The 24,277-nt window shown below is 52.2% G+C and overlaps 1 protein-coding gene across 1 annotated transcript in view; it reads right to left on the bottom strand.

Moving 5' to 3' along the window:
• ITGB3 (integrin subunit beta 3) overlaps window positions 1-11,486 on the bottom strand; it is a 43,167-nt gene extending 31,681 nt beyond the window's left edge. Inside the window, exon 1 of the mRNA XM_073325556.1 lies at window positions 11,099-11,486. Coding sequence (XP_073181657.1) covers window positions 11,099-11,162 — 64 coding nt within the window. The 5' untranslated portion in view covers window positions 11,163-11,486. The remainder of the gene's footprint in view (window positions 1-11,098) is intronic.
• Window positions 11,487-24,277: the final 12,791 nt, after the last annotated feature.

Below are 24,277 nucleotides of genomic sequence, written 5' to 3'. Positions count from 1 at the left end.
ACCACCTCTTTCTCCACAGCGGGCTGGCCACCTACTCCCCATGCTGTGATGCCCAGCCCAGCAGTCTGGGAGCTGACCTTTTTCGTGAAGATAGAGGCAAAAAAAGCATTGAGTACATTAGCTTTTTCCACATCCTCTGTCACTAGGTTGCCTCCCTCATTCAGTAAGGGGACCACACTTTCCTTGGCTTTCTTCTTGTTGCCAACATACCTGAAGAAACCCTTCTTGTTACTCTTAACATCTCTTGCTAGCTGCAGCTCCAGGTGTGATTTGGCCCTCCTGATTTCATTCCTACATGCCCGAGCAATATTTTTATACTCTTCCCTGGCCATTTGTCCAATCTTCCACTTCTTGTAAGCTTCTTTTTTATGTTTAAGATCAGCAAGGATTTCACCGTTAAGCCAAGCTGGTCGCCTGCCATATTTACTATTCTTTCGACACATTGGGATGGTTTGTCCCCGTAACCTCAACAGGGATTCCTTGAAATACAGCCAGCTCTCCTGGACTCCTTTCCCCTTCATGTTATTCCCCCAGGGGATCCTACCCATCAGTTCCCTGAGGGAGTCGAAGTCTGCTTTTCTGAAGTCCAGGGTCCGTATTCTGCTGCTTACCTTTGTTCCCTGTGTCAGGATCCTGAACTCAACCAACTCATGATCACTGCCTCCCAGATTCCCATCCACTTTTGCTTCCCCCACTAATTCTTCCCGGTTTGTGAGCAGCAGGTCAAGAAAAGCTCCCCCCCAGTTGGCTCCTCTAGCACTTGCACCAGGAAATTGTCCCCTACGCTTTCCAAAAACTTCCTGGATTGTCTATGCACTGCTGTATTGCTCTCCCAGCAGATATCAGGAAGATTAAAGTCGCCCATGAGAACCAGGGCGTGCGATCTAGTAGCTTCTGCGAGTTGCTGGAAGAAAGCCTCATCCACCTCATCCCCCTGGTCCCGTGGTCTATAGCAGACTCCCACCACTACATCACCCTTGTTGCTCACACTTCTAAACTTAATCCAGAGACGCTCAGGGTTTTCTGCAGTTTCATACTGGAGCTCTGAGCAGTCATACAGCTCCCTTACATACAGTGCTACTCCCCCACCTTTTCTGCCCTGCCTGTCCTTCCTGAACAGGTCCCCTCCGAAAAGGCTGCGGAAAGCAGGCCGTGGCAGTGCACAAAGAAGTCATGGTGGAATGGAGCAGGGAGACGGGAGAAGAGGCGAGTGAACCGAGCTGGGCTGGCTCTGCAGAGAACTGGAAGGGATGGAGGCAAAGCAAGTGCACCAAGGTTGTGAGTTGAGGGGAAAACTCCTACCAGCTGAAGGATCTCTGGGGTTCAGTGTAAGCCTGGACCAAGGGGTTTGGTGACAGCAAAGGAGTTGGGGGGCTTTGTCCTGCAGCGGGCAGGAGGAGGTTTTGGAGAGAGCAGTGAGCTGTGAGAGCAGTGAGAGCAGTGAGCTGATGTGGGTGGCTGCCCAAGGAGCAGGTGGGGGAGGATTAGGTTCTGTATCTGCACGCTAACGGGTGTAAAGTGGCCTCGCTACGGTGAAGTCAACGGAGTGGTGCTGACAGAACCCAGCTGGGAATCTGGGCTGATATTTGCACACACATGTGATGCAAGAGGAAGAGAAACAGAAAGATGATGACGACAGGTCTCACTAACTTGAGATAGGGATAGAAACCAGTGAACATGAGAAGTCAGGCTTCCTTGCCCTCCTCCCTCCCCCAATCCCTGCCCCCAAAACGAGTGCCTGTTCCGGGTGCAAGCAGAACTGGCTCCTTTCCAGCTGAGCAGAGGGCCTGGCTACGTTCCAAGGAGTTTAATCCTAAAGTGAACACACTTGCACATAGATTCAGGAATTCCTTCCCCGCTCTCAGCAGCTTTCCATGCAGCTGGGGGCAGGAATTCCTGAGCATATGCAATATAAAGAACAATGCACAAAGCCTTCTCCGAGGCCAATCCTGGGAACCTAAGAACTGCCACAGCAGCTTCAAATGCTGGCACATCTAGACCAGGATCCTGCCTCCGGCAGGGTACATCTACACTGCAGAAATAGGTGTGTCCTTCACTCGGCTTCAATTAGCAGTGTGGACACAGCAACCCGGGCTAGCAGAGCAAGTTACAACTGATAGGAGAGCCTGGGGTTGAAGTCGCGCTGCTAACCCAAGTTAGAAGCCATGCCTTCGCTGCTGTTTGAACCCTAGTTAGCGAATCTGGCTTGCAAACACTCCTTTTTTGCAGTGTAGACGCACCTTCCATGACAAGAAGAGAAGGAAGACAAATCCTCCTGGGGCTCCGCCGTGTTGTCTGTCTAGTGGGGACATCAAAGTTTCGAGAGAGCTTTTCTCCTCTGCTCAGCCACAGACTTGGCCTGCTCTGGTGTAGCTGAATCCTTGACAAGCGCTAGCATAGACAGACCAAACTGCCACCAGCTGCCAGTTGAATGGGCCCATCCCAGCCCACTTTCAAGCCTTCTGAGGGGGATTCGGCTCCACGGGCAATAGCCAGCTGGGAGTTCCTGCAGGGACCGGCTGTCACCAGCTGTCAGGGCACTGCGCCAATCAGACCTTATCTCATCAGGGATAGAGGACATGGGGCAGAAAATGCTGGCCACAGCCTATCTATGCTAGGGCTCCCAGCAGTGGAGCCAGATACATGTCAGCAGTGGTCGGAAACTTTCACAAAATTCCCCTGGTGTCGGCAGGACCCTGTGGTTGGGGCCTGTTGGTGTCAGCCTGGCTGCAATGTGGCCAACAACGGTTGTTACCAGCGGGAACGGGTGCTAGGGCAGACAGAGCCAGTGCGTGTAATAAAACTCACTGCTCCAGGGCACCCCCTTGCAACGTCAGGGGGAATCGCAGCAGCTTTGCCTCAGTTTCCCCTGGGTCTTCCAAAACTCCATCCAACCTCCAATGCCTTCCAAGCTGCTCTGATGACTTAGCCCTCCAACTAAGCCACATTTAGCCCCACCCCTTCCAGTGTACCAGTGTCTCCAGGCCTTAGGTCAGTGGGAGGGACACTTCTATAGTTAGGTCGGTGTAAACTGCCTTGCATCGCCCTAACTCTGTAGCATGTACCTGACCACAGATCTGCCATTTTTCTTCCTCCCCTGTATCAGGGCTCCCACATTCCTTCTTCCCCCTGACTGCAAGGGTACCCTCCAGCCCTCTCATGAGGATCTGTAAAGAGTCCTCTTAGCTTAGCTTCAGGGTCCTCAGGCTCATGAGGACTCCGTCCCCAGACCCTGGCCATCAGAGATCTAACAACTGCCCCTCTCTCCCCTTAGCTCCATCTAGTAGACTCCTCATACAGTCACACCACTACTACGCTCCCTTACCCTGCTCCAGAGGCTTTAAAAATCCCAGGAAAGTGCTTTCCCAATACTCTGAGTATCTTCTGTCACCTTCAAGTATCTAAATTCTCCCCATAGACCCTGCCTTTCCTGGGAACACGCCCTGCATTCGCATATCAGCTGATCAGCTGTTTCTTTAACCTGACCTGCCTTTCCCAACCCATTGTTGTCTGGACTCAATAAAGATCAATGATTATTCAACCCACAGGGACTAGTCAACACTGCAAATGTGAGAACGTCACTGAGCCATGCAGAACTTTGCTGCGAGTAGTGCATTTGCCTCTATTCTGGGGCTTTTTTTATAGCCTCTTCTTCCTCTCATCGGCCAGTAATTCTTGTCATTCCTTTTTAAACTAACCTTGAAATCCCTGATTACTCAGTGGAATCTTTAGAGCAATTTCTCCATATATATATATATATATGCTTTTTCTCCACTCACTTATTTACTCCCCCTCCCAGCTCAGCTTTTTTCCTTTTAAGGCCCCACTCTGTGGAGGTATGGTGGGGCATGACTAATTGAACAGGGCTTTCAGCTGGCCCCAGGCCTAAAAGGGGCAGGCTGCCAGTCACAGGGTGCTGGGTGATGTTGCTGGCCTGCGATATGCAGGAGGTCAGACTAATCTAGTGGTCCCTTCTGGCCTTAAACTCTATGGTTCTCCAGTGTCACTGCCTTTTCCTGCACCTCAGTTTCCCCATGAAAACATAGAGCTGCACCGTCTTCACTAGGATGCTGAGCATTTGTGTAACTAGTGTCTGTAAAGTGCGTGGAGATCCTTCGTGCAATCGACGGATCGCTGTGGTTACCGCAGCGCATCTGGCTGGCGGCGGGTGTAACGCTGTGACTCTTTGGAAATCCTTTGCTGAAGGGCAGTTGTTGGTTCTGAAGCCTCTCCCTCCTGCATGGCCTGGCATCACCGCCTGGGACTAACAGAATCATAGAATCATAGAATATCAGGGTTGGAAGGGACCTCAGGAGGTCATCTAGTCCAACCCCCTGCTCAAAGTAGGACCAATCCCCAACTAAATCATCCCAGCCAGGGCTTTGTTAAGCCTGACCTTAAAAACTTCTAAGGAAGGAGATTCCACCACCTCCCTAGGTAACGCAAATCATTGCCTCGCAAAGAATCATTGGGTCGCACGGCCACTTGTGCACATGTGCCGAGGCAGCAAAGCACGGGTGATAGCTGTCTCGCTGGGGACTGTGCCGGCAACCTCCAGCGCAAAACACCTGAGCTACTATGGCGTGAGCCAGACCTCCCCAGCAAGGTCTGTAACAGCCTCAGGCCCTCTGTGGATCAGCACAGATGGGGACACACAGCACACACTGCGCAGTGGGTTCCACATGTGTGTTTTCCTGGAAAAGAGGCTTCCATTACCAGAGCCCCTGCGGACTGACTGGTCCCTCTGATTTCAATCCATCCAGGGCTTCTTGGCATCCTGCCTCCACCTGAAGCACCCTTCAGGGCCCCATGGATTTTATCAGTGCAGTGCCCACACCAGCCAGAGAGGGCGCTCTTTAGGTACATGGTAACCCACCTCTGCATGGTTTGTGAGTTCTCTCCCGGCGCCATGGATGAGGGCCCCATGGATTTTATCAGTGCAGTGCCCACACCAGCCAGAGAGGGCGCTCTTTAGGTACATGGTAACCCACCTCTGCATGGTTTGTGAGTTCTCTCCCGGCGCCATGGATGAGGGCCCCATGGATTTTATCAGTGCAGTGCCCACACCAGCCAGAGAGGGCGCTCTTTAGGTACATGGTAACCCACCTCTGCATGGTTTGTGAGTTCTCTCCCGGCGCCATGGATGAGGGCCCCATGGATTTTATCAGTGCAGTGCCCACACCAGCCAGAGAGGGCGCTCTTTAGGTACATGGTAACCCACCTCTGCATGGTTTGTGAGTTCTCTCCCGGCGCCTAGCACAACCAGGCCTAGGGGGCTGACAAAGGCGCTAATACAACACCAACAATACTAACTGGTCGGACTGGCCGCAGGAGCTGATGCTTCCTGTAAATGGGTCCTGTTGTGGGGAAGAAGGGAGCCAGAGGAGGCAGCTGGCTCGGGGGCTGAGGGAGACCCGCTGACTGATGACCTCTCTCCTGTTACTGAGGCCCCGTGATGAGTCAGCTGGGTTTAAAGCACCAGGCCTCCTGCTCCAGCCCCATCGCTTGCCCCACTGCAGTGTATGTTGACAGGACAGAGGCTGGACTGAGAGGCGCCTGTCGCAAAACAAGGCGGCCTGACTCCCTGCTCCGGGATGGCCTGGCTCTGTGCACTGCAGCTGCAGACGCGGGGGTGGAAGTACCAGCTTTTGAGTGCTGTAGCTAAGGGGATGGGAGGAGGGGAAGGCAGGAAAATGAAAGCAGAACAGGAAGAGGAACCAGTGAAGCAACAGCGGCTGGTAGGAAATTGCTTAAAATAGCTGGGTGCCCAGACTGATTCTTTGCCCTTGCCTCAGAGCAATCGGAGCAGGAAGGGACACCCTCCCTGGGCTCGCTTGTATGCACGGCTTTTGGCCCTCACTGGGGCAGGACATAATGGGCCTGCCCTTAGCCAGCGCGGGGCACATGGCCAGGCTTCCTGCTCCATCCTAAGCAGCAGCTCACATCAGTCATTTGCACAGGGCAGGGGTGCTGTAGGCAGGCTAATGCCCACTGTAAAACTCAGCCCCCACACTCTTTAGGGACCCATTTTTCCAAAGAGTGATGGGTGCTGGGGGCAGTTTAATGGAAAGGGGTCTGATTCCTCTCCCCGCCCCGAGCCTTGTATCTCCTACCAGGAGAGCCACATCACCCATGTACAGTGAGCGTCTGATTCTGCAGCACTGGGCATTCACTCTGCACTGGTGTCAGTGCCCAGCCCCAAGGGTGAGGAAAAGGGCCATCAACACTGAGCTTTGCCCACATAATCCCTAGCTTTCATACAGCACGTTTCGCCCATAGATCTCAAAGTGCTTTACAACCATTACCCCTATTATACAGAGGGGGAAATCAAGGCACAGGAAGCAGAAGTAATTTGCCTAACATCACCAGGACTAGAACCTGGCTCTTTTGAGTCCCAGAGCAACACTCCTTCCATAAAACCACCAAAGACCCTTATTAAAGAAGATAATCTCTATTGACCACCCAAATTACACGTCTCTAAGTGCCCGTCTACATTGAGGGCATTCATACCAGCGTAGCTACAATGATGTTACAGTCAGCGCCCTGCTGTGTAGATACACAGGTATGGATGGTTATCACCTCTTCTTTCCATTCTCCTGCCCCCTTCAGTGTCAACTCTCCCCAGCCCTGCCAAGACCCTGCCAAGCTGCAGTCCGGGCACTATGAGCACGGGCACTGGATTTCTTTTGCTCATCAAAGCTGGCAGACAGCCACAAAGGGGCTCAGAGAGCGGCTTAGTGCTAGGGAAATTTCAGGAGAAGCATTAGCTTGGCAGCCCGCAGGAGAAGCACAAAGGGACCCTCAGTTGGCCATTGCGGGCATTCAGGATTCTGCACTGGGTCCTGCAAACCACTGGAGCTCCTGATAGATACATAAGACACAGAGGGTACCTTTGAAAGCTAAGGGGGCTCAGGCCACAGGGGTGGGCAGTGTCTAGCCCCGCTCAGAACAAAACCTGTGAGGCAGCCCTCACATGGCGTCCCGCAGGTTTGAACCAGTGCCACCACAGTCTCGCGGAGGGAGGGGAAGGTGTTCAGGTAGGCTCCCTGACCCCTCTGCAGCCCGAGAATTTCCTCCATTCCTCACTTCTGTCTTCCTAAGAACCACATTCACCTGCTGAGTCATGGGTTGCGGTCACCAGAGCGCAGTACTGAGCCCATGGTGCTTAGTTCTCCTTCAGCAGCCAACCGGCAGAGCGTGCTTCCTATCAGATGGGTTTTCTCCCCTCCGTGTTCGGGGCCTGTTGACAGGTGTAGTCATTAGTCTCACCCTGGGCTAGCTGGGGCTCCTCCCTTGCCCCACACAGCTGTGTTAGGGATAGAGCCCGCCTAGGAATGAGCCAATGTGGGGTCTAAAGCTGGTGCTGCATGACCTTGGGCAAGTCACTTAGGCCGAGTGTGGCAGCACCTGTCATGGATGTGGACCTGAGCTAGAGGCCATCTGTTGGACACAAAGCACTAAATATCCTGGGCTAAAGAACACGGGGACAAATGGCTCCCCATCTGCGTGTTGCAGCCACACTGTGCAGCCGGGACCTGGTGTGGTAAGGTCTCCTCTGGAGGGTCCTGAGCTAGGAACCCCATGGAGCACGTCCAACAGAGGCTGAGCCGGTCGTGCCAGCACTTGGAGCAGAGAGCTCAGCTGCAGCTAAACTCTGAGGCCTCCTGAAATCCGCCCCCCCCCCTCGGGAAAGTCAAGCACCAGCGATGATGAATCCCAGCTCAGCTGCTTTCCAACCAGCGCCACCACTTAGCCCCCCTCTGCTGCGTTACCGTCCTGGCCACTTCCTTTTGATTCACTGCAGTAGCGAGAAGGGCCGGGGGTTTTCAGGGCTGGCTACAGGCAGGTGGTGAGGGAGAAGCAGACTCAGCAATGCTGGTCCCAGAGGAATTGTGTTTCTGTATACGGAGTGCCAAGTTTTCTTCCTTGGTGCTGGTGTAACTGGCAGACAGTGGGGTGAAACTGGCACCAGTGAGATCTGAATCAGGGCCCTGGTGCTGTCTCCTTTTGGGCGGGGCTGGTCAAAGAAGCCAGAGGGGGATAGGTTCACAAATCCCATTGACATACAATGAAAGTCAGGTATCTAACTCCTTTAGGCTCCTGTGACCATCCTGGATTCCACACAATTCCAAGCTCCTCTCTGAGGCCTCGATCCATGTCCCCTGTCCTGGGCAGACCCCTGCAGGGCATTGGCACTGCAGAGCCACCTATCTGCCTTCTCCCTGACTGGATGGGGGGCTCTGCTTGTTCATTGGTTCATGGTGCAGTCAGCGCTCTGGCTGCCCGCTGACAAACACAGCGGGCTGAGTCTCCAATGTCTGACCCCTTGTGTCCTCATTTACACCTGGGCAAAGAGGGCGTAAAACTCTCCCCATGCAAGGAGCAGAGAATTCAGATCTGGCAGCGTTTTATCCCCGGGCAGACTGGCTAGCCACTGTCCCGGGCACGGGAGTCAGTATTGTATGCCAGTGTCTGTTACCTGCCCAAGAACATTAGTTGGAGCGGGGGCAGGGGTAAATTAGGTGGGATGCCAGCAGGAGAAAAGGAGTCATATCCCCAGGCGGCCGCCTGGTTTTGCTGGGTACTATAGGGGTCATGATGAGCTGGGAGATTGTACCCTGGAGGTTCTGATGAACCATGGTAAGGGTGGAGCAAAGTCTGAGTGGTTTGAGATGTTAACAGACCCCCAGAGATGAGATTGAACACACGCGTTCCCCGACTGCATTACTAGCATAGTGCCCCAGCGCTGAGACAAGACTGCTGCACGGAATACAAAGGGGGGTTCTTTATAGCCTCTGCTGGACACAGACAGCCCCGGTCCTTTCTGGGCCTCTAGCTCCCAGCCTGTGCTGCCCCAGTTTCCGCACACGTGGTCTCCCCGAAGTCCTGGCCCGGCCCAATCCGCACAGAAGAGACTGCTAACTCTGCAACAGGCTATCCGCAAAGGGTAACCCTCCCCCCAGACCCTAACCATTCTCTGTGGCCATGCACCTCGTGTCGCCATCTACCCCAGTGCCAAGCAGGTGGCAAACGCTGCCACTCGGCTCTCTGGGGGCAGGGACTGGCTTCCTGTGCTGTTTGTACAACACCTACCACAACACATGGAGTAAATAATACGGATGATTCTGGTTCACCCAGTCAGCTCGCTGTGGCCACACTCGACCCAAAGCCTCGTTGAAAAACCTGGCCAGCCAGCACATCGGAAAGCACAACCTGTGTGCCCCATCTAGACTTACCCCTAGGCTCCAGCTGTGGCATAACTGACACCAAGGGGGTTTTATTGCTGCCAAATAATTAATGTGCAAGAGTTTTCTCACTGTAAAATCCTCAGTAGAGACATGGCCTGGATAGTTTTATTGCCTGGTAGCCAGGCAAGGCCAGCTGTAAACCCTCAGGGAAAACCAAAGTGCATCCAGCGGCCAGTGCCTGGGCGGTTGTTATCCCATGGTAAAAACACACCTATTTTGTCAGGCGGCGTGGGCAGAAGTCAGAGGTGATGTGTCAGGTGCAGGTCTCATGGACTCACACCCATTCACCATCGTGTAACTAAGTCTCAGCTGGTGTGCGATACACACCCAGAGGGCTGGAAGGGGGCAGGCTGCATCACCATAGCCCTGCTCTCTGTGTCTGGCCCTGTGTAGCCCGCATGCACTCAGTCTTCCCCTGGCCCAGGAGTGCTTGACAGGACCTCGCAGTGGGTGGGTCAGGAGCAAGAAACTCAGCACCAGCCCTCTCAGCGCTGTCAGGCCTGGTCAGGATGGGGGGTAGCCTCAGGGGAACAGCAGGAAGGGCTGAGATGGGGCGTGGGAATGGCCGAGGAGAGACCCAGCCGAGTCCTCCGCACACGGCTTTGCAGCGCAGGGATTTGGGACCCAGCTCTCGTGTGATGCTGGCTTGTTTCACCAGGAAAAACCCAAACATGGCAAGGCTCTCTGCCACCTCTGCAGGAGCTGCCCTGTGCATGTCCCAGTATGCTTCTTTCCTGCACAGAGGCTGGGAATATTCCTGCTAGACAGAGACACAGCCAGACATGTAAACCCACGCCCAGACACCAAACCAATCACAAGGGAAGTGCCGATCCACACTCATGCCGATGGTGCCGCGCCATTGCGCAGCACCACACACCAAACACACCCACACAACACGGTGCAACCACACGTCACTAACCACACACTTCCACACGCACGCCAAGGGTGCAGTCACACGCCAACCCACAGCAACACAAATGGTGCAATCACACATCACAAAACACTTCCACACACACGCACCAACACCAACGGTACAACCACACATCACCAAACACACACTTCCACATGCACACTGAGGGTGCAGTCACACACCAAACACACACACACACTGGGACTCACAGATCCTAGAGTTCGGAGATAGAAAGGACTTATGGGGTCCCCAGTCCATTTCAGGGGCCAGGGCAGGTTAGTCCCTGCACACACCTCAGCTAGTTTTAAAAAGCCCAAACAAAGGGGCTCTGGTACCTCTGGCTCTTGCCAAAGCCAAGCCTTCAAAACTCAAACGATTGGCTTTAAAAACACGAGATTTTAAAAACACTCAATTCTGGGGTTCTTCTTATTTCTCTTCCGGGCGTGGGGGGCGGGGGGCGTCTTTGGGGTCACCTTTCCCAGCTCTCCCCTGCCGCTGTGAGGCTTTTAAAAAGTGAGTCTCATGCAACCCCTTGAGTGCAGGGGCTTGAAGAAAAGCACCGGCTAAAGTCACGAGCCGTTGCAACACCTCGCTGCCTGGGGAGGACACCTCAACCTCCTGTAGCCCAGGGGCTATGCAGACTCCTGGGGCTTTCACCCAAGCAATGGCCCGCTCGGATCTGGAGACCTACCCAACTCCTAGCGCCTCAGTGTGCGGAGCATCGAAACGCACACACCCAATAGGAGCTGAATACGCAGAAACACAGAGTCAGGTACCTACCCCCCCCCAACGCACACCCATCCCCTCCGGCACAATCTATGCATCGCTGGGAGCGGAGCAAACAGAGTTTGCAACCTTCCCCCCCGGGGCAATGCCGGGCACCGGCCACCCTCGTGCCCGAGGGTAACCCAGCGCGACCCCCGGAGCCCGGGGAACCTACCCTGGAGTCCCGCAGCGCACAGCGCCAGCACCAGGGTCCGGAGCGCCGGGCGAAGTCCCCGCATCTTCTCCGAGTCCGGACTTCAGCGCTGGGAAGGCGGCGAGGGCTGGAGCCCGGGGCTGGGACGGCCGGAGCTTTTGAGCCACCCGGGGGGATGAATCATGAGGCTGAGGGCCTGAGCCGCACGGACGTGCTGATCCAGAGCCCGGGCTGCCTGGAGGAAACTCCGCCGTCAGCTTTGAGTCAGCGACTGCCCCCGCCTGTCTGCCTGCAGCGCGGCGCTCCTGTCTCTGCGTCCGTCTCCTCCCAGGGCCTTATAAACCCAGCCTGGCTCCGTGACCGCCGGCCTAGCCCCCGGGCTGCAGCCACTCTGGGGCCAGAGCCTGCTTTTACACCCTGCACCCGCCCCAGGAGCGTCTCCCTGGGTTTCTTTTCTGCCTCTGCTCTAGCTAGAGATAGGGCCTGGATCCAAACCCTTGGAGTCCAAATTCCGGGGGAGGTCAGATCCAGATGCAAAACACCCAACTCTCTTCTGGCTGACACTGGTGTAAATCAGGAGTAACTCCACTGAAGTTAACGGAGTGATGCTGCTGTCAAGCTGGTGTAAGCGCAGGGGGGTCCGACTCAGGGTCTGAACAGACAGGGGCTTTGAGTTTGGATGCAGCCGTCCCAAAGGTGGAGGAAGTTTAAGATCTGGTTCCGAACTTTGGGCCTGCTTCGCCTCCTATCTGCACCGGTTTTACCTCGTTGACAAAAGTGGAGTCGCTCCAGATTTACACTGATGGGAGATTTCAGAGTAACAGCCGTGTTAGTCTGTATTCGCAAAAAGAAAAGGAGTACTTGTGGCACCTTAGAGACTAACCAATTTATTTGAGCATGAGCTTTCGTGAGCTACAGCTCACTTCATCGGATGCATGCCGTGGAAACTGCCTCAGACCCAGCTCTACTGTGGGGAAGTAGCCAAACTTTGGGGGGGGCTTGTCTGATCTGGGGAAATCTCTGACCTTTTGGATCTGCCCAGAGTCCTACCTGTCCTCGGCGCATGGCTGGAAGGGGCCAGTGCCACAAGGAAATGAACCTCTAGTACTACACCCCTGCACAGTCCCAGGGTGCCCTGCCACTCCCCCAGCAGCTCCCTGGCACTGGCAGGTTCAGCCTTCCCTTGGAAGGATGCAGTCTGGGGCCAGTAGGGGCAGGGACAGGGAGCAGCCCCTGTGCACAGCCCCGGGATGTGCTCCATCACTCACGGTCTGTGACTCAAAGCCGGGTATCTTTCCAGAAGTTACCGTCCTGCTCAGTCAGCGCTGCTGGGCCGGGTGCAGGAGTTACTGGGCGAGATGCTCCGGGCCTGTGCTATGCAGTGGGTGAGACTGGGTGATGCAAGCGATGAATCTGTATAGGACTGCTTGCCCACCCCACCTCTGCCCTGTGGTGTCCTTCCCTGGGGCACCGTTTACCTCTGTCTGTCTGTACCGCACCTAGCACAGGTAGCTAGATGCTACCCTAACAATAACAGGAGGCAGGGTGAAAGAGAAGGACACATCTGTTTTCCTCTTTCTCCAGCCCTTCCCCTTTCCAAGCTGCTGGAGCACTTGAGTGAGGATGAGTTGTCAGGCAGATATGCCTCATGCCAACTCAGCACACGCGTGGCCGGAAAATCAGAGATCTTAGTCCTGCAACCACCTGCTTGCCACAGCCTCCGGAGTGATTTAACATCCGCTCTTTCGAAAAGGAGCCCAAATCGCCACCACAGCTGGGCAAATGGATGGTCTGTGTCTTTATCAGCGTTTTTTATATTTCAGGAGCAGCTACCGACCAATCAGGATCAGGGCCCTGTTGTGCTGGGTGACTGACACACACACTGACACCCCCCCACACCCGCCCCCCCCCAGCATGGGACACTGAAACTGAACTCAGCCCTGGGTCCAAGTGGCTGGGAGTGGGTACTGGAGAAAGAGTCAGAGAACATTTGTAGGTGCAAGGACAGAATAGCTGGTGCACCAGATTAGGGGGGCGGGAACCCCTGATTCTATTCCAGGCTTTGCCACTGCCTGTTATGAGATGTTGGGTAAGTAACTTCACTTTCATCTACCTCTATTTTCGCTCTTCTCCTTTGTCTAGTTGGACAGTAACTTCTTCAGGACAGAGACCGTCTCTCACTGTGTGTCCGTCCAGAACCCAGTATGCTCCAGGCCTGATCGCGACCTTTGGATTCTACTGTAATAAAAACACTTCCATACAAACGTGTGATCAAAAAGTTCAGGTTGCAAAGTCCAGCACTTGGCAGTTAGGAAATGCCAGAACGAAGGTTGGACTTTCACTGGCCCCCTTTGTGCGTATGGATGCCAACGATGCAATCTTTAATGACCTGATCACATACTATTTTGTTTGCCATTGGACCCTCCCTCACTGGCTCAGTGCACAGAATGGACAGCACTCACAGAAGAGGCAGGTATTTGACATTTCTTTGTATCCTGCTCATTCAAAGGGCAGCCCAGGTCTTATTTAACGCACCCCCTCCAAAACCGGCACTCAATCCAGAATGATTAATTTCCCCCTGGATGCTTCTGTTGGGCGTTCACCAGAGTACCCAAGTGCTTCACAGACATTCATGAATTTATCTTCACAACCTCTTCACATGAGGGGCTGCCGTTAGCCTCGTTTTTCTGATGGAGAACCTAAGCCCAGCGAGATTAAGGCCCACAGTGTCCACTAATTTAGAGCGCCCAACTCAAGAGAACTAGGGCCTGGCAATCTTCACAGGATTTAGCATTTTTACCGTGATATGGTCAGGGCACAGCTCCTTGTGTCTTCTGCTGCAACTGTGAGCATCCAGCACTTCTGCACCTCAGACACCCCACCTGTCTCAAACTGGGCACCTAGACACCAAGGAATACACCATTAGTGACCACTGGTGAAACGTTTGATTTAAGTGACTCGCCTGGTATCATCCAGGAATGCAGACAGGGATAGAATCCAGTTCTCCAGAGCAGCAGTCAGCTGCCTTAACATGAGACCATCCCTTCCCTTCCTGCAACCCCCTGCCTCCTTCACTACACACTTTCCAGCTTTTGCAACAAGCGAGGCAGGAGTCTTACCGACAACAGTCTCCCTCCCTGCACCGCACTGATTTGTCTCCAGGGCAGCTCCCATCTGTGCACTGAATGAGGCAGGGGTCTGGTGGAGAAATGAGCATGCAGTCATGTAATTAAAGATGGTGTCCTAATGCCTATGCACAAGGGAGCTGAATTAACCTTGCACATTGTTTTGTGTGTGTAATTTCTTATTTTAAAAAAGCAGAATGCAATCCCCAACAATTCCGTCGCGTGGACCCAGATTGGCACCCACATAGGTCAGGTCATCAGCATGGCCACTTGGGCTAACAGAGTAAGCGGTAGCAGTTGTAGGTTGTTCTCCTCTATGAATCATAGAATCATAGAATGTCAGGGTTGGAAGGGACCTCAGGAGGTCATCTAGTCCAACCCCCTACTCAAAGCAGGACCAATCCCCAATTAAATCATCCCAGCCAGGGTTTTGTCAAGCCTGACCTTAAAAACTTCTAAGGAAGGAGATTCTACCACCTCCCTAGGTAACGCATTCCAGTGTTTCACCACCCTCCTAGTGAAAAAGTTTTTCCTAATATCCAACCTAAATCTCCCCCACTGCAACTTGAGACCATTACTCCTTGTCCTGTCATCTTCTACCACTGAGAATAATCTAGAACCATCCTCTTTGGAACCACCTCTCAGGTAGTTGAAAGCAGCTATCAAATCCCCCCTCACTCTTCTCTTCTGCAGACTAAACAATCCCAGTTCCCTCAGCCTCTCCTCATAAGTCATGTGTTCCAGACCCCTAATCATTTTTGTTGCCCTTCGCTGGACTCTCCAAATTTTCCACATCCTTCTTGTAGTGTGGGGCCCAAAACTGGACACAGTACTCCAGATGAGGCCTCACTAATGTCGAATAGAGGGGAACGATCACGTCCCTCGATCTGCTGGCTATGCCCCTACTTATACATCCCAAAATGCCATTGGCCTTCTTGGCAACAAGGGCACACTGTTGACTCATATCCAACTTCTCATCCACTGTCACCCCTAGGTCCTTTTCCGCAGGACTGCTGCCGAGCCATTCGGTCCCTAGTCTGTAGCGGTGCATTGGGTTCTTCCATCCTAAGTGCAGGACCCTGCACTTATCCTTGTTGAACCTCATCAGATTTCTTTTGGCCCAATCCTCCAATTTGTCTAGGTCCCTCTGTATCCTATCCCTACCTGCCACTGTATCTGCCACTCCTCCTAGTTTAGTATCATCCGCAAATTTGCTGAGAGTGCAATCCACACCATCCTCCAGATCATTTATGAAGATATTGAACAAAACCGGCCCCAGGACCGACCCCTGGGGCACTCCACTTGATACTGGCTGCCAACTAGACATGGAGCCATTGATCACTACCCGTTGAGCCCGACAATCTAGCCAACTTTCTACCCACCTTATAGTGCATTCATCCAGCCCATACTTCTTTAACTTGCTGACAAGAATACTGTGGGAGACTGTGTCAAAAGCTTTGCTAAAGTCAAGAAACAATACATCCACTGCTTTCCCTTCACCCACAGAACCAGTAATCTCATCATAGAAGGCGATTAGATTAGTCAGGCATGACCTTCCCTTGGTGAATCCATGCTGACTGTTCCTGATCACTTTCCTCTCATGTAAGTGCTTCAGGATTGATTCCTTGAGGACCTGCTCCTTGGTGGAGGATGAGACACATGCTTTGACAGTGGGTTTCACAGCTAGTTGCTGACAGCAGATGAACAAAGAGAGCCAGGAGGCCTGAGTTCAAGTGCAGGGTCTGGAAGGGAGTGTGGACTAGTGGCTATAGAAACCTTTCTGCCCTGTTCCCCCATGTGATTCCTGCTCCTATCCACCCCCACGTTCTAGCATGCACAGAACTCTGCAACAACTTGGGAGGATGCAAGCTAAGTGCATGGGCAGAGCTACCAAGGGGCCTGGGCCAGCAGGGAAGGGCGGCAGGCCACTAGTGTGAGCAGCCTGTGAGCGACTGACTCTGCCTGGTCTCCTCTCCAGGGCACCGCTTTTCAAAACACGCACCCTGAACCCTCATTGGTTCCCTCGGCTGCCCCGTGTCCTTTCCATGGTGTTCTGGTGCTGCCCCCTAGTGTCCTCATGTGCATACTGCTGCTGAGCAGATGCAGAAAAAAGTCACTGGGCAAAGTGTCTGGCCTCACACCGACTTTTTGTCCTGTTGATTATAACCCCTTAGTGCTGGTCTTACACGGCATTTCCAGTTAATTCCCTCACTTTAAGCACTAAAAGAAAAGTAGCAGGAATCCTGCAAGTGTCACGGTAACATTTATTACCCGCAATAGTAACACTGTAAAGACTTTAATAGTGTCAGCTGGCTGGTGTTTATGGAGATCGTCTTTAGGCAGAGACACCCCACTGAGGCCTTAAAGACCCCAACTCCCTCTGTTTGAAGAACTGCGGGGTGTCCTGAAAAGGGGAGTTTGGTGGCCTGGCCAATCTTTATTCAGCTTCCCAGTCCCCTCTGAGGTCATAGAATCATAGAAATGTGGGGCTGGAAGGGATCTCGAGAAGTCATCAAGTCCAGCCCCCTGTGCTGAGGCAGGACCAAAAAACCTAGCCCATCCCTGACAGGGATTTGTCCAGCCTGTTCTTTAAAACCTCCAATGACGGGATTACGCAACCTGCCTTGGCGGCCTGTTCCAGAGCTCAACTATCCTGAGAGTTGGAAAGTTTTTCCTAATATCTCACCTAAATCTCCCAGGCTGCAGATTAAACCCATTACTTCTTGCCCTACCTTCAGTGGACATGGAGAACAATGGATCACCGTCCTCTTTGTAACAGTCCTTAACATATTCAAAGACTGTTATCAGGTTCCCCTTCGCTGTCTTCTTTACTCAAGACTCATGCCCAGTTTTTTTAACCTTTCCTTGGAGGTCAGATTTTCTAACCCTTTTATTATTTTTGTTGTTCTTTTCTGGACTCTCTTCAATTTGCCTACATCTTTCCTAGTGTGGCATCCAGAACTGGATGCAGTACTTCAGCTGAGGCCTCACCAGTGCCGAGTAGAGCGGGACAATTACCTTCCGTGTCTTACATATGACACTCCTGTTAATACAGCCCAGAATGATATTAGCTTTTCTTGCAATGTATCACCCTGTTGACTCATGTTCAATTTGTGATCTACTATAGCCCCCAAATCCTTTTCAGCGGGACTACCACCTAGCCACTTGTTACCCATTTTGTAGTTGTCCATTTGATTTTTCCTTCTTAAATGAAGGTTTGCAGTTGTTTTTACTAAATTTCATCTTGTTGAATTCAGACCAGTTCTCCAATTTGTCAAGGCTGTTTTGAATTCCAATTCTGTCCTCCAAAGTGCTTGCAACCCCTCCCAGCTTGGTGTCATCTTCAGATTTGATCAGCATGCGCTCCACTCCATCATCCAAATAATTAAATGAAAATATTTAATAGTACCGGACCCAGGACTGACCCCTGTGGGACCCCACTAGATCCACTTCCCAGTCTGACAGCAAAACATTGATAACTAGTCTCTGAGTACAGTCCTTCAACAGGTTGTGCACCCACCTCATAGTAACTGAATCTAGACCACATTTCCATAATTTGCTTATGAGAATGTCATGTGGAACTGTGTCAAAAACCTTATTAAAATCAAGATATATCATGTCTACAGCTTCCCCCCATCTGCTAGGCTAGAAACCTGTCAAAGAAGGAAATTAGGTTGGTTTGGCATGATTTGTTCTTGACTATTATAATCCTATTATCCTCTAGAGGCTCAAAAAATTGTTTAATAATTTGTTCCAGTATCTTTCCAGGAATCAGTCAGGACTGGTCTATAATTCTCTGGGTCTTCTTTGTTCCCCCTTTTAAAGAGAGGTCCTAGATTTGCCCTTCTCCAGTCCTCTGGGATCTCACCCATCCTCCAGGAGTTCTTGAAGATAACTGCTAATGGGTCCGAGATCGCTTCAGCTACTTCCTTATGTACCTAGGGTGAATTTCATTGGTCCCTGCTGACTTGAATACATCTAACATATCTAAATAGTCTTTAGCCGGTTCTTTCCCTATTTTGGCTTGCATTCCTTCCCCCTTGTTGTTAATATTCATTTTGTTGACTGTCGGGTCATCATTAACCATTTTATTGAAGACCGAAGCAAAATAGGCCTTAAACCCCTCAGCCTTCTTGATGTCACCAGTTGTTAGCTCTCTTTCCCCATTAAGTAGAGGATCCACACTTTCCTTTATCTTTCTCTTGCTGCTCATGTAGTTATAGAACCTCTTCTTATTGCCTTTATGTCCCTTGCTAGTGTAACTCATTTTGTGCCTTAGCCTTTCTGAGTTTGTCCCTATGTGCTTCTGCTGGGCTTTTGTGCTCCTCCTTAGCAATTCATCCATGTTTCCACTTTTTGTAGGATTCCTTTCTGATTTCCAGGTCATTAAAGAGCTCCGGATAGAGCCATACTGGCCTCTTCATATTCTTCCTATCTTTCCTTCGCTTGGGGATAGTTTGCACTTGTGCCTTTATATTGTCTCCTTGAGAAGCTGCCAGTTCTCCTGAACTCCCTTTTCCCTTAAATTTCCTTCCCATGGGACTTTACTTGCAAGTTCTCTGAGCTTGCTAAAGTCTGTTTTTTGGAAGTCCTTTGGCCTTAGTCTGCTGATTTCACACCTTCCTTTCTGTAGGCTCATGAAATCTATTGTCATCAAATTGCCTTCCACCTTCAGAGTCACTACCGATTCCTCCGGTTGGTCAGAGCCAAGTCTAAAATGGCCGTCCTCCTGGTGACTTCCTCCACTTTCTGAAACACAAAACTGTCCCCGGTATGCTCCGAGAGCTTACTGGGACTTCTGTTTTGCTGTATAACTTTTCCAACAGATGCCTGGGCGGTCAAAGGCTCCCAGCGCTATGAGGACTCGTGTTTTGGATCTTTCTGATGTTCGTTCTAGAAATGCCTCATCCCCCTCCTCTTCCTGATTTGGTCATGCTCCATCTTCCTGCCTGAAACCTGCCCTGGACCGGTTTACGATGCTGTGTCCCTATTTGACTAACTGGTGCAGAAATGGCTTTGGGATCCAGCAGCTCTGCACATCTGACAACTGCCCTCTTGGCTGGGACCCCAGGGACTGAACTGGGGACCTCCAGAGCTAAAAAGACTCGTAGGTCCAGGTTCGGCTAAAAAGCCAAGCCACCCCCTCCCCGTCGCCCACTGGGGGCTGTAACAACTCCTGTGGCTCAGCCCAGAGGGGACACGGTGACACACACTCACCAGCTGGCTACACACGAACTTTGCACTGCACTTTGCGATCCTTCAGGAAGGAAGTTTCATTGAGGGCTTGGATTTTAAGGTCAGCAGGGGCCATTGTGCCAGAAACGCTCGGCCAGTGATTCGTGCATCCAGCCAGACAACCTGTGGTTGAACTAGAGCATCTCCATTAGAAAATCAATCCGGCCTTGCTCCGAGGACTCCAGAGACTGTAGCACACCCACGGTGCAGTGGGTGGCTCGGCACGTCCCCTCCTTATGCGGAGTTATTCATGCCGAGGTGTTACGGGGGCATGTGCAGAGTGTGCCTTGGGCAGCGGGATTGGCATCCCTCTGCGTTTCCCTCACCCGTCCTGGAACCCGTGCAGCAGAGCCCCCCGTGCTCCTTAGCGCACACCTAGAAGAGGCAACGCAGGGGTGGCTTGAGGCCTTCCCCTGCCCTCAGGAGCTGCGCGGGACTTGGAGACGTCTCTTCCCCCCTGCCCCATTCAGACACAAGACTCCTACCCCATGGCACCAGGTCCTCCCTGGCCTACAAAGCATCTGGCCAGACCTGGTGCCCCACAAAGCTGACCATAAACTCCCTGGCAGAGACACAAGGACGGCTGTTGCCAGGCTGCAGCCACCAGAGGGGGCAAAAGCTTCTTGAATTGGGAGTGAAATGAATGGAGGGTTAGAGAGAGCTCCTGCGGCACTATCCGATCCTGTAGGGACAGCTCCTTCCACACCCGGGATTTACCCCCCAGCGCGGCCTCTAAATTCTGATGGTGAGGTGGGCTTCGGACCAGGCTTTGCTAAGGGATCGCCACTCTGTGGGCGGGGAGTCTCAGCTCTGGGCTGCCCAGGGTGTCGGGGGGGGGGTGCAGGACACTATGTTGGAGGGAGGGGCAGGGGGCGGGCAGGGGATTCTCTGCCATCTGATGCACGGCTCTGGCTGCAGTCAGGGGTCCTTACTCCATCACTAGGCTGGCAATAAGGGGCGGAGTCCTGACCACTCACAGCGTGTTGTGCACCAGTTGGGATGTACCTCATCTGTCTGAAGTTTGCTCTTTTTAGCCCCGTTGCACCAGCTCCTGATGCCCTGTCACAGGTGGGTTGCAGAAATGAGCAGGAACAGCTCCCAAGACCTCCCCTTCTGGGCAGAAGTCTGACCTAGTGGTTGCAACGCAGGCATCGGCTCCAGAACCCAGGCGCTGTACAAACAGGTCACGAGAGACGGCTCCTGCCTCAGACAGCTTCCAATCGAAATAGACAAGAAGTGGGGAAACTGAGGCACAGGGAGTGAAGTGACTTGCCCACGGTCATGCTGCAGGTCAGTGGCAGAGCCAGGAACAGAACTCAGGTCTCTTGACTCTTAAGCCAGTTCCCTTTCCTTAATCCAATTACTGAGACTGTCAGCTCTTTGGGGCAGCCACTAGCTTTTTGTTCTGTGTTTGTGCAGCCCCCAACACAACTGGGTCTTGATCCACGGCTGGGGTCCAAGGTGCTACTGCAATAGCTTGGGATGGCAGGTGCTGCAGGAGGGCAGTGTGCCATTAAATCTGGGCTGGTGCCATATACTAAACCTCTCTGGCCTCCTTCCCTTGTATTAGGGAAAGTAACTGTGGTTTTAGTCTCCCCGGCCAGCCAGGCTCAGAGCCTCTGGGTAGCAGCAATGCCTTGATAGGTGTCAATAAAAAGACCCTGAACAGCAGAAGACCAGGCCTTTGTGAGGGGGAAGGCTGGTCTTGTGGCTAAAGCACGGGCTGGTGAGTCAGGACGCCTAGGTTCTTTTCCCAGCTGTGCCAGTGACTCCCTGCATCCCCTTGGTGGGTCTTCTCATAATGGTCCCTTCTAATCTTGAGATCTATGAAGGGAACTTCCCAGAATTTGCCAGCCGCAGGGAGAGCCAGTGAGCTGGCAGGAACTCGATCCTTCCCCAGCTCCAGGGATCTGTGACAGAGGATTTTCATACCAGGTTAGCTTCTTGCAGGGAGTGATCCCCGATAACCCCTGATCGTCGCACACAAAATGCTGGAATGAACAAAACATTTGCTCAATGCAGGAAACCCCACCTTGTACATCCACCCTTCGCTCACTGTTGGAGGACTGGCTGGCCCGTGGGACTGGTACTAGTAGACAGGGTCAAAGCAGGCCTGTTGAGAGACATTTGGGGCCCCACCCCCACCCATTTCACCCCAGTTACAGACATGTTAGGCCGCCCTGAGTTCAGGGCCCACATACAATGTCTCCCCTCCCCATCAGCCCTGGGTCAAATGCTGCTCAGTGTGGCAGTGACCAGCTTGGCATATTGTGGTCTGGAATGAGCTGGTCTTAGTCAGATGCCTATGGGGACGGTGTCATGAGGCGCACAGTCCCAGAGCACCCCCCACAGCAACACCGATCACTGCAGCACTCCTGCCTCAGTTTCCCCACATCCATTTTTAGTCTCCTCCCGCTGGAGAGGTGCTTTGCTGCAGTGACTTAGGCCCTCCAGTTAAGTCAATACCAAAACTCCACCCCCACCACCCCCACATCCTGGGGTATCCAAATACAAAGCAAGCAAAACACAAAGCCTTTGCCCCAGTAACCAATTGGGCCCAGCCCCATCCTTCCCCAGGGGTCTGTCCTCTTTCTGCTGATTCAAGCACTCTTCTGCCCACCCTCTGGGCTCAGCTTTCACCCTGCCCACGCTCCTTTCCCTCCCTGCCCTCAGCCCCTCCTGGGATGGGATCCTCTAGTTTGCTCCCTGCTCTTCCTGAGCCTTCCTGCCTGGAGCCTGCCACACACTCCTGCTGCCTTTTGCACTTCTCTGGCCCTCTGCTCTGCTGGGCATCCTTCCTCTTAAGCCCAATACCAGCCCAGGGCAGGACTGACTGGCCCCAGGCCTCCTGGCCCCTGTGGGGGAAGCCGCCTTGTTCCTGGCAGGCTTCCAGTTTGTGGAACGTTGCCACTAGCATGGCAGGCCCAGCACGGAGGCCAAGGAATGGGTGGGTCATGAGGATGAGGAGGATTGAGGAGACACATTGGATGGGGCAGGGTGCGGTGATCTTGTGTTGCTGCTACTCACGCCAACCCTGGATGGGATAACTAGAGGCCTCCAGGCTCCCGGGCTGTCAAGCTGAAACTCATCACAAACACATTTAAAAATAACAGCAATCATAACTAGTAACCCGTTACTGGAGATGGGTGGAAACTGGCATCAAGATGTCTCTATTGCCACCATGACCAATCAGTAGCAGGGATAGACCTCAGGTCGTCCTGCTCCGAAAGCCCAGTCCCCACCCAGTCCTGCTCCAAAAGTCACTTGAGCTAAAGGAGAATCTCCACTAAGTGTTAGCAATATAGGGCTTATGATATGCAGTTGAGCATTACTGATTCCATCCAGTAGGGGGCAGTGGTACACATACAATCTAGCCTGTTCACTACAAAATGTAATAATAACCAATGGCCGGTCTTTGCCCTTACAGTCCTGAAGCTTTCAACTCTCACCTGTCCTGTCAAGGTGTTTATTGGCCCTCAGGATGAATCCCATGGAATAACAGTAGGACCCAGATCCTCACATCAGTGGAAGCGAGGTGATTAAATACCTTTAAGGATCTGAGCCTGGTTTCCTGCAAAGCCAGGGCCAGTTTATGCAGGAGCTGTCTCTGCTTTGGCTGCTCCAAAATCCTGATGTGGCGTATGGATGGGAGACTCTGCAGCATAGCACTTGACCTTGCTTCCCTTCTCTGAAGCCAGGGGATGTTTTGCACCATGGTAACAATCCCAGGGCTTGCACACTCCTGTCATCGGATTGGATGCAATTAAGAAAACTTTGGATTCAACTTTCAGGGGCTGAAGCTCCTGCTTCCTTAGGGACTCTTTTTATTTTATTTTTTTTAAAAAAGGAAAGGTGAAAGGATACCAGCACAGGAAGCATTTCTTAGCCTAACATCAATGTATTAAAAAAGCCCCCAAAGGGTTCTCGCTCTGCATTGCTCACCAGGCTCTGAGATTAATCACTTTGCCGTGAACTTTAAAAAAACTTAGCACTTTAAAGGTGACCTGCAAAAAGGGTCTGTGCCTCTTTTGTGCTTCTTAACGATGGATGGAAGACTGGTTGGGATTTTTAAAAGATTTTATTTCTGTCTGGATGGCCAAGACTGGGCATTCCTGCTTTGATTGGAGGTCTCCTTGGAAGACTCAGAGATGCTCAGCAGGAGCTTTCAGAGTTTATTTCTCCAACGTAGCTTTTCTCCCAAAAAGTTGGAATAAAAGGCTTGAATCCTACAAAGACTTAGGCATCGGCATTCGGTATGGCTGAGAATAACCCCAGTTAAGCGAATGGGACTTTGCTCCCATGTAAATGTAAATGTGTGCATAAACCCTGGAAAAGATACCAGCTTTTTAACTTCCCTGCGTATGTGTTATATCCTAACTAGAGCTGGGAGCCACTCTTCATCTGAACCGTTTCTTCGCTGAAAAATGCAAACCTGGGTTGACCGAAACGTTCTGTGAATTTGTGTTGAATTTGCCAAATTGTTTCAACAGGAAAAAAAAAAACACTTAAAAAAATCAGAAAAAATCAAAATGTTTTGTTTCTACATTTTCACACCAAGACAACTTTTTCTTTAGAAATTTACCCCCCTGTTATTTAAAAGCTAAAACCCCTACAAACGACAAGAAACATTTTTGGCTGGGGTTGAACATCCAACTCCAAACCATGTGTTGGTTTGGGATGGTCAGTGAATGGAAAAATCAGTTCTTTGCCCAGGGCTAGTCATAACCCTCCACATTCTCCGGCAGGCAGGTCTTCATGTAGACAAGGCCTGAATAGCTAATGTTGAAAAACAAACAACTAAAAAATAATTTTTTAAAACTTTCAGGCCTTCTCTATCTGC

The sequence above is a fragment of the Lepidochelys kempii genome, chromosome 27 (assembly GCF_965140265.1).
Source record: "Lepidochelys kempii isolate rLepKem1 chromosome 27, rLepKem1.hap2, whole genome shotgun sequence".
Classification (NCBI taxonomy): Eukaryota; Metazoa; Chordata; order Testudines; family Cheloniidae; genus Lepidochelys; species Lepidochelys kempii.
The sequence above is the reverse complement of the archived record's forward strand: the minus strand, read 5'-3'. Positions and strand labels throughout refer to the sequence as shown.